This window comes from Amyelois transitella, chromosome 3, assembly GCF_032362555.1.
Source record: "Amyelois transitella isolate CPQ chromosome 3, ilAmyTran1.1, whole genome shotgun sequence".
Classification (NCBI taxonomy): Eukaryota; Metazoa; Arthropoda; class Insecta; order Lepidoptera; family Pyralidae; genus Amyelois; species Amyelois transitella.
The window spans coordinates 5,408,912-5,419,714 of record NC_083506.1 but is presented as its reverse complement, the minus strand read 5'-3'; the positions used below and the strand labels follow the sequence as shown (position 1 = coordinate 5,419,714).

The following is a 10,803-nucleotide window of genomic DNA, read 5'->3' as shown; positions in this document are numbered from 1 at the left end:
TATTTATTTAAACTTTATTGCACCTAAAATAATGTACCTATTGACCACCTATTGCATCTATTGACTTACTGCCGTAAGGAATTCTCTACCAGTCCCAGTCTACACAAGTATATGTAACTACAAGTCCAGTTTTTTGTCATAACCCTATGGGTCTAAAGAACATAAATAATTCAGAATAAGTAGGTATATGGAAATGAATAAAGGTCTTAATTTGTTACACTTTTTTTTTATTTCTTTGTGCCATAATGATTGTAGGTATCTTGTCAATAGTAGCCACCTGGTTATCAAGCCACAAGAAATCTAGACTAACAAATATTATAAATGTGAAAGTCAGTCTGTCTGGTACTCTTTTTTTTTAATTGATGGATTGGTTTTTTTTTATTTGGTGTTCAGTATTTGTGTATAGCCAGTGTCCTATTCATACTGGTCACAAGCCCTAGTTTTTGTATTAGAAAACCATTGAATTTGTATGTATATACTATATTCATCTTTTTTGTTGTTACAGGACAAACACGATGGGGCCTTGGAGATAGTAGAAACAATTCGGTAAGATTTAAGTTTCTGTTATTTTATTAATTTTAATTTAATCGTGTTTTATAGCCAACTCGTCAAAACATAACTCTTAAGTTATAGTTTCATCATAACCTGCGTGTCGCACAGTTTATTCAGAAATTCAGAATGACACTTTTTATTATTTCAGGGTAACATCACCTTACAGGGTGTCGTTGGATAGGTCTTTGAAAATATGTATGTAAAAACATATTTTGAAAAGTTTTTGTATGCCATTATATCTTAGTCTACTGGTCAAATATACATGTGTATAGGTTTGGATGATAGAAATGACAACAGTGTTATGAAATGTTTACATTCTAGAGGACAGTACTGATATGATCATTTTTGACAATTTTGTCAGCCTCCACTGCCACCCATGTTCTGCACAATGTGTCAATACATAATGTTTGTTTATTGAACTATTATTTTTACAGTTCTTACAGTCTATTCATTTATTTGGGTACTTAAAGAAAGATATATCTAGAAATGGATAGTAGAGCACATGTCCATTATTGTACAAATCACATAGATGCTGTTCCTTTTTTGACCTTGTTTAATATGAGGCAACATTGAAGTATTCTCTGTTGTGAATTATTCATACTTTTTACCAATAAAATTTATGGTACAACCATGGTGCTAGACACAAAGGTAGTCTGGTCTGTAGAAATAATGGAATATGTTACGTATATTTTATGACTTTGTCGAAATCTATTAAATAATGCACTAGAGATGCGCCGAGTAACACTTGTGCCCAGTAACGAGTACCGAGTTTTACTCGGTTCGATTTTTTTTACCGAGTACTCGGCCGAGTAACTCGGCTAGCAGCAATAGAATTTGAATAAAAACCTGCACGGTGAAAAGGTGTTGCAAGGGTCAACCTGTTAGAGGAATGTAGGATTCTTTCATGAGTGGAACTTAAAAGTTGAAATTCGGATCTAAGATAATCTGGAGCTAGGGGATTATAAAGTTGGCAAAGATTATTCATATTCATATGTTGGCATAGAAGATTCCTACGTTGTCGGATGATCATTGAATAAATCGTCACAATAATTTTTTTTTATAAATATATTAGGTGGATTTCGGATAATAAAGTGGCTTTTTGGCTACGGTTTATTTTTAGCTTCGTTATTTTCGTCTGTATGTAACATGACGTTCCGTAGCCGAATAGCAAAAATACTATGAAACCATTTTTGCTATTTGGCTACGGAACCCTAATAAAGTCTGTCGCATTCTTATAATTTGAAATTATGCAAAGAAAAATTAGCTACGCAGCAACTATATAGAATTAAAAAAAAAAACTTCAAACAACAATTGGATTTAACATATTGATCAAGTCGTTTAACGCGGAAACCTTCATGCGCGAGTCCGACTCGCCCTTTCCGGTTTTGTAAAGTATCAATATACATAATTTAATTTCATGGTGGTTCAATAAGTTACTATCTTGCTATCAGTCGCGTGCATGTAGTGTGAAGGACGTAAGAGCGATGACCGAGGCAATTTCGCGCGCATTCATAAGTACTCGCATTGTCCTACACACACATATAAACAATATCTTAAGGCTCGGCAAACCAAATATTGAAGTGAAGTGACTTTAGAGGGATATTCTGAATCAAGTACAGCCTTCCCAAGACTGTTGGCTCTGTCTATCCTGCAAGAGATACACACGTAATTATATGTATTTATGTAAGTAAAAGGTTGGTGTGGTTTCAAATTCTGACACATGATTTTCGGGGCCTTCCTTTAAAAGTCGCCTAAATCCAAAACACGATTTGAAGACTATTTTGTATCGATACTTCATTTTTTAAACGGTTTTATTTAGCTCACCCCGTTTGTTTTATTTATTCTTGGGTCAAATTTAGTAATTCAAATTTCACCCTCTTCCTGTCAACCGATTAATCTGAAATTTTGTATACACTTTGGATTTTGGTGACAATATAATTATGTTTATTCATTATCATTATAAATTCAAGATGGCCGCCGCTACAAAATGGCGGATAATTTAGGTTTCATTAATCCCATCAATATGGGTATCAAATGAAAGGGCTCAACAAGCAGAATACAATATACTATAAAAAATTGAAATCCAAGATGGCGGCCTCTACAAAATGGCGGATAACTTAGGTTTTATCAATCCCATCAACATGGGTATCAAATGAAAGGTCTCAACAAGTAGAATACAATTTACTATTCAAAATTAAAATCTAAGCAGTGGGATAAAATGTAGCCTATGTTACTCCTGAAGGTTAAGTCTATCCCCGTGCCAAATTTCATTCAAATCGGTCCAGTAGTTTTTGAGTTTATTCGTTACAAAAACTAAAAACTAGAAAATAAAAATAGGTAAAAAAGCTTTTTAAGTTAAACGGTTTTATGTTTAACATACATTGCAATGTTTAATATAAATGTACTAAAAACCAAAAAATAATAAAATAGATACAGTCGTGGGAATTATAAACATATGCATAGACTAGACTAAAATAAAACCGTGGGGCACGTCAATTGTCTACAATCGTTGATTAAAATGTTTGTTTTGTAATGTTACACTATAATTAGGCAGTTGTTCAACCGACAACGATGGACGTGTGATAAGTAGGGCTAGAATGTGGAAACAAGTTAGCAAGCTCGATTAAGCGAGTTTTAGGGTTTCATAATGTTGAGCGAGTAGTACTTTTATCATAAGTTTTGTCGATTAAAGACAAACTACGAGCAGTGAAACGATTCCTCGCTAGCCAGCAAAATAGTAAGTAATTTGCGCACCGTCTGCGGGCCAACTGCCTAACGACGAATTAAACGATTCTTCTATCGCACATTAAGTCTATAATTTGTAGACAATTGACGTGCCCCACGGTTTTATTTTAGTCTAGTCTATGCATATGTTTATAATTCCCACGACTGTATCTATTTTATTATTTTTTGGTTTTTAGTACATTTATATTAAACATTGCAATGTATGTTAAACATAAAACCGTTTAACTTAAAAAGCTTTTTTACCTATTTTTATTTTAAAGTTATGTTATGTTTATTTACGTTTCATTCGTTGAGATGGTTTGGACATGTTGAGAGCATGGATGAGAACAGACTAACGAAAAGAATTTATAAGGCAGAGCTGACTGTAAAAGTGGGACAGGGCCGGCCTCGTCGAACTTTCAAGGACCAAATTTCGAATGTCTTGAAAAAGAAAGATTTTAAGAGTACCCGTCATCATCGTCGAATATGCAAGAAAAGAGTAATGAGAGTAGAGTAAGCGGGAGAGGTCTTTAAGGATCGTAGCAAGTGGAAATCCATAGTCTCTGCCTACCCCAATGGGAAACAGGCGTGATGGTATGTATGTATGATTTTACATATTTATATCTTAGTGTCCTTTTTGTGCTTCCTGTACCCCAGTGTCTTTTTCTGTACTTCTCACTTCTTCTTTTACGTCGAATCGTCATGATGCGAGGGTCGTAACCACTGCTTTTCTTCGGCAAACAAACAAGTTTGTCTAGGCTTTCAGGCTATGTTGCGAAAGAAAACTAAAATTATCTGGAGACATGTTGCGGGAAGACGAGGATAACCAGTTCTTCCCAGCTCAGTATCAAAATCGACAGTATCAAAATCGGTCACATTTCGTTCGTTCTATCCTATCAAAACCTTTGGCCTGTTTTTGTGCGTTTAAACGATAGCTCGCACTCCCAGCTTATACTCTCGATTCTTCGCAGTTCAACGAATTTTCGCATAACAGCAGCTTAGTCAAAGTGGCGTGAGGTGAATGCCGCTTAGGCTTATTATAGTGTAGGTCTATAAATCCAACATTAGGCCTGTCATGTTGTACGACAGCCAGACGTAGCTAGTGCTAGAGCGCCAAGACCTGCGTTTCGCGGAGATGAAAATGCTATGCTAGATTTGTGGAGGTTCGCGGATAAACCGTATATCTAACTCCCTTATCCGGTGCAGCCTTCATGTCCATTTGATGAAATCCTGGTTTGGCGTCGCGAAAGATGATATTCTTGCCAAGGGTCTTAAAATTGAAGATACTGCGAACAGGACAAAGTAGAAAGACAAATGGCGGAAAGCGGACACCCATATCTCGAAGCATTGTGCCTGAGGATGCACGCAACTATTAGAGAGTTCAGCCAAGTCTGCCATCAAGAGATATTGAAAGGAGAGTGTGGAGGAATGAGGACCGTTGACTTGACCATTAATAACATTATGAGAAGTCAGAAGTCCAAAGAGACTCGTCTGGCTGTTCAGGGAGGCGAGTCCTAACAGTTTTGATGACGTTTTTGCAGAGCGTAACGTTATGTAGAGATAAGTTTCTTTTTTCAAGACAATATCGTTAACATTATTATCTGAAGCTTAAAAGTTTTAGGAAAATTAAAACACTACGTATTTTTTAGAACTTGAACTTTTAGCCCCGTACTTTAGTATTAGGATTAACATATGCACTTCACCATAAAAATACAAGTTGCATGGTTTCTCTGTTCAATGCACGGCCAATGAGAATGAAACGAACGTCACAATATTTAAATTTACAAACTTAAAATTTATTAGCTTGCGTGTCTCGTACGTATGCGGGTGGAGAGGGGGTAGTAGGCGGAGCATTTATATATGTATCGAATATGGGCATCGGATTGAATATACCGACTGTACATTTCAAAGAAATAATATTTACACATGCCCCTATAAATAACTTGACATTATTGATATATCGAATTGTATTTAGCATTTACATCTCTAGTTTTATTATAGTTATAACAAGCAGTCAAACATATTTCAGCACAATAAATACAATTCATTGTTGTAACGCATCCTCAATGCTTTTAATGTGCGCTGCCTCTTTGATTATGGATTTTACTTTTTATTTTGGTTGACTGGAAGAAATCCCGATTGGGATAAGTCCGCCATTGTTCATATTCTTCTATGTCCAATGACTGTTCTATTTTTGTATTATTTATTTTTATGTGCAATAAAGAGTTTACAAACAAACAAGCAATTCATTAAAATATTATTGAACGTAAGGGCACCTCACCTGTTGCCATCTTGTCTTGTTCACACACGTCGGAAATAAATATTAAACCAGTTTGGCAAGTTCCCCATTAAGTCCCTGGACATTTGGGATTGTGTGTGAGAGCCGACGTTTCGACCGGACGCGCTGACCCTCGATGGCCTTGAAACTGCATGGCCTACTGTGTCGAATATGAAAAATTGTTACTTTCTAGGGTTCTGAAGAAAACAAAAACACATCCCTTAGTTTTCCTTAGTTCCACCATGTCCACGAATAATATGGTCAAACAGAGGCTTAAAATCAAAATACATCTTTGTGTGTTTGTAACGCGATAACTTTCGAACCGCTGGTTTAATTTTGATGAAATTTAAAAGGAATGTAGGATCTGTTAATAGATTTTTTTAAGTTCGTGGGGCATCTAAATAGGTTAAGTCGTTTTTGAGGTATTCACAACTTCGTAAAAACTGAAAGTTAGCGCACAACACAACTACTCGTAGTTTAGATAATATATATATAGCCTTGCGGGTTAATGTTGGATGGTCTGTGTATAAATGTTATGAATAAATATTTTTTTTTGAAAACATACTCAATGTACAGAATATTTTTTTTACTGTTTTGTTATATGTATTGATTAAAAGTTGTATTGTAATTGTCCAGATGGGTGTGCGACGACTTGCCGGAGATGAAGGCGGCGCTGGAGAACAACATCTTGTGCGATTACGACACTCATTCGTACGAGAGCATGCGGGCGTTGTGCGACCGCTTCAACCGCGCCATAGACTCCGTTGTTGCATTGGTAAATATTCAAACTTTATCAGTTTTTACGATGATGCATGGTAACTAAACTACTTTTAATTTTAATAACTTTAAACTATGTACCTCTTCTTTGAATAAGTACTTTGCCTGATGCGCAAGGAAAAGTTACTACTCTCTTCGATATCTCATCTATGAGATGATTATCATTGCAGAAAATTAAATAAGTGACGAACCAAAGAAATAGATTTATGTTTGTGACGATTATTTATTATACTCGTAAATAAACAACTAACTTATGGTACTTAAATCGGAGAACTTCTTATTTACGTTGAACAACGGTTATAATATGATCTATAGGCAAGGAAATAATTATCAGTTTTCAAAAGGTTTCAAATACATGCTTGCAAAGTGTGTATATTAGGCAGATGGCCGTGAATAATGTGCGTCACTCGCGCCCTGACCTCCGCTCAGAGTTTATTCCAGTGTTCGGGTGACTTGCGAGTTGCGCCTGCCGTACCCACCTCCCTACTCTCTTTACATCTCCGCATTCCATTTGATTCATATTTCAACAACCAGCCATGTGCTACAGGCGCTCGATTTGATTTCCATGTTAATGTTTGGCAGTTATGGTATCTGAATTTACATACATAAAATCACGCCTCTTATCCAGAGGGGTAGGCAGAGACTGCATCATTCCACTTGCCACTATCTCTGCATCCTTTTTTCACTTCATCCACATTCATAATTCTCTTCATGCAAGTAGATTTTTTTTACAGAGCAATTAATTTGATCAAGTTACGTTCGTCTTCGTCGTCTTCAAGGCCTTCTTACTCCTATCTTTCCATTCACACTCTCCTTATATTATTATGTTGTTTCTTATTATGTCACTCAATGTAACACCTATTATACTCCTTAGGGCTAAGCCTAAGGCATGCAACGCCCCATTCCAATGTTCCCCGCGTTCATTCTACTTTCAATATCACTATCATATCACACTTCTATCAAACTTACATCCTAGATATACAAACTGTTTCACTTGCTCAACTCTTTCACCTCCAATCAAAATCCTGTCATTTCTTTCTTTTACATTTCAAAAGTAATGTTTTTGTTTTACTTACAATCCTTTCTTTTTCAAAGCTTCATGTATACAGTTTACCACCTCCTGTAACTCCTTGGCTGTTGACGCCAGTAGAACCTTATCGTTCGACCTCATTCATCCTTAATCTACTTTCAGACTCTTTTAGATCTGTCAAACAAGTAGCCATAAATAGGTTGAATAGCCACGGTGACGCCACACATCCTTGTCTTAATTTATTAGTGCCAAATGACTGGGGACAAGTCGAAGGAGGTCTTAATTATCAAATGATTTTATTTAAGCATTGACCGATTGATTATTCAACTTCCAGTCCCTTAAACTATACCTACGTCCCAACCGAACAAGTGCTTTATTTTTATTTTTCTAAATTTAAACCCTGAGAAAGTTAAATATATTGGAGAATCAAACCCAAAAAGGCTGATTCAGCCTTCCTTGCGATTGTAAATTAAATGATTTCAATTTAAAAGGGGCGTAGTCTTAATTATTGAGTTGCTTAATTTATGAACATTTTTTGATCATAATAACACCATTTTTTTAACCTAAATAACAATCATTATAAAGTAACAAATTTCATAAACTAGATTTATTCGTAGTTCCTGAACAATAATAATAACTTCTGATCTAAACATGTGTGGCTTGTTATCGTTGTCATTAGCCCTCTTATCTCGGAAGGTCGCTTTTCTATGTTCACCTTCAAATGGTCCATAGTATGTGATGTACTTATCTACTTACAAAGTTTACGTGAACAACGTACTTCAACGTTGTTTGCAATTTATATAATTATTTTTCAGTTAACATACATACATATTATCACGTCTATATCCCTTGCGGGGTAGACAGAGCCAACAGTCTTGAAAATACTGATAGGCCACGTTCAGTTGTTTGGCTTACTGATAAAATTTTGATTCATATGTGCCTGACACTTGGCATACTTTTCTTTGGCGGAAACAACCTCAATGTCACCTTCATCTATTCCTATCTCTGGCACTTCCTTCATCTATTTAATTATATTTACACGTTTCATATGAAGTAGGCATGGATGTTTAATGCTTTATTATTTTTATTTCATTAGGTTTATATTACCCCTTGACACTACATTACTATTTATGAATATGGTAAATTCGTATTATGATTTATGAAAACGCATACTTTAGTTAGATGTCCAACTAAGATCTACCTGCACTATGAGATGGTAAAAGATAAGAAAATCAAATCTCCTTGAAGATATTTTAATTTAAGACTACTTCGTACAAATGAATACGTACTTATATAAAATCACGCCTCTTTCCTGGTAGGGTAGGCGGGAGACTACATTTTTACAAATTTTTTAAATAAAAGTTATAAGTAACGAACATTCAAACTAAATAAAAAAATATATAATGTTTAATGAACTGTTTCTTACATCAAAACTTAACACTAAGTGCTTCTTAATATATCCAACCAACAATCAGCTAACTCGCCATCGAACTAGGAATGGAAGCTATTTGCATTATTGCGGTATAATAATAAATAATCTAGTAAAGCGGTTAACAGGCACAAGTAACACCTACCCTAGTCTGGTATGTGCGAATACGAAACGAATGATAATGGTGAATGTGGGACAGTGAGGGGCATTAGAGGGGAGTGGGGCGCGAGCTGCAGGAGGGAGAGACGAGGGCCAAGATGGCGGCGAGGACGCAGCGATCGATGTCCACAGACGCCGCGCGAGGTTAACTATTTATACTAGTTGCATGCTGTTTCTGTTTCTTATTATGACATCGAAAATAGAAAAGCACCATCGTATTTTCATGGAGTAAAAAAGCTTTACATTATTAAATCACCGTGATGAATGAATGAATGAACTGTAGAATATATATACATTGTTCTTCAAAGAAATTGTGTTATTAAGACTGTGCCCTAAATTCTACGCGTAAATGTAAATTTATGTGCCTTCTAAATTTGTATCACAAGGATGCTGGGAATTTGCTGTAACTGGATCATTTTAAAATAAAATAACCATGTTTCGTCAGCCTAGTTTTAGTTTCTTTTTAAGGTCTCATTTAATTATAGATGCAAAAACAGCTGCTATAGAGTATATGAGTAGTTAATAAATGCAACAAATTAGATGTCTTAAAACACCTGCTTATAAGCACCAGTCCACCTGTTGCTAAGTTGTTGCTTTATTTTGTCTTTAAAAGTTACAATAATTTTACAGCTGTTGCTTTCAATAAAAAAAATCAATACATTAAAACCGACTGCAAAATACACATAAGAGTTAAAAATAATTCAAAATGTAATTAAGAATACGTCGTAACTACCTAGACAATTAGTGGGTATGTACCAAACCTACCTACATCATTTTCTGGAGCAAGGAGGTAACGTATATTGTGTGCAACTTGTCAGTAATTGATACTACATTTGGTAAGTATATTGTTTTGGTATTATTTGTATATTATCGGACACTGACTCCAAAAATTTATGTAGTAGATTAGGTACCAATCCTCTAATCGCCTAGGTACGACGTATTGTTAATTAAATTTCACGTTATTTTTAGCTTTTATGTTTTTTTATAGGTTTTACTAGCTTTGCATAGGGCGCTTGTACAATGATGTCACCGAATAGAATGATGGCAGTCATGGCCAGCATGCTAAGAGTGTTATAACCTTGGAGTCGGTGTCACAAGTAGGAACCGATTAATGTAAATCATTCGTTGTTGTGACTATTGTTTAATTTGAAATACATACCTAAAAATAATAACTTTGTTAAACTGTAACGCGGTTGGGAGAATTTCTGCCTGTTAATGTTTTTGTTTAATTTTAATTTAAGTAAATAATAAACAGAAGGAAAATTTAATATATTTAAAACTTCGATACAATTTCGTTACTTGGTCTGCGATTATGACATGTATGAAATGACGACATGGCGAAATTTATTGTTTACGGTTATGTAGGTACATCAAGGCAGAAAAATGAAACAATTTTTTTACATAACTTACTATCACACACCTATCCACAGGTATTGTAGCAGAATGCCACAAAAATTACAATCTTTACATATAATTAAATCACAAACAAGTATCAGCGGTTGTTTGACGAGTTAGGTTTAGCGACCTGTGTAAGTAGACAGACGGCTTCTAGAAGTACAATGCACTGTCCTCATTTTAACCTTAGACACATTATTCGCTCATAATTCGGAGTATTTATGAATCTGAGTGTCATCATGTATTATTTATTTATTCTGAGATATTTTATCCTATTAAGGTTTAGCATTTGCTAATGCGTAATAATTTGTATTCTTAGTTGTGTATATTCGTAAAAAGAGGGGTATATTATACCATTTACTTAATGTCAACGAATGAAATATCAACAAAAAATGTCATATAAAATCAACAAATGAAATACTTAAATAAAACTGTATCTGATAGAACATGACTTTAATT

The 10,803-nt window shown here is 35.0% G+C and overlaps 1 protein-coding gene across 3 annotated transcripts in view; it reads left to right on the top strand.

The window, feature by feature from the left end:
* LOC106138191 (histone-lysine N-methyltransferase, H3 lysine-79 specific) overlaps nucleotides 1–10,803 on the top strand; it is a 32,776-nt gene that overhangs the window by 1,244 nt on the left and 20,729 nt on the right. For all 3 annotated transcript variants that reach the window (XM_060951797.1, XM_060951791.1, XM_060951786.1), the window contains exons 2-3: nucleotides 506–546; nucleotides 6,191–6,329. In XM_060951797.1, the coding sequence (XP_060807780.1) occupies nucleotides 506–546; nucleotides 6,191–6,329 (180 nt within the window). The remainder of the gene's footprint in view (nucleotides 1–505; nucleotides 547–6,190; nucleotides 6,330–10,803) is intronic.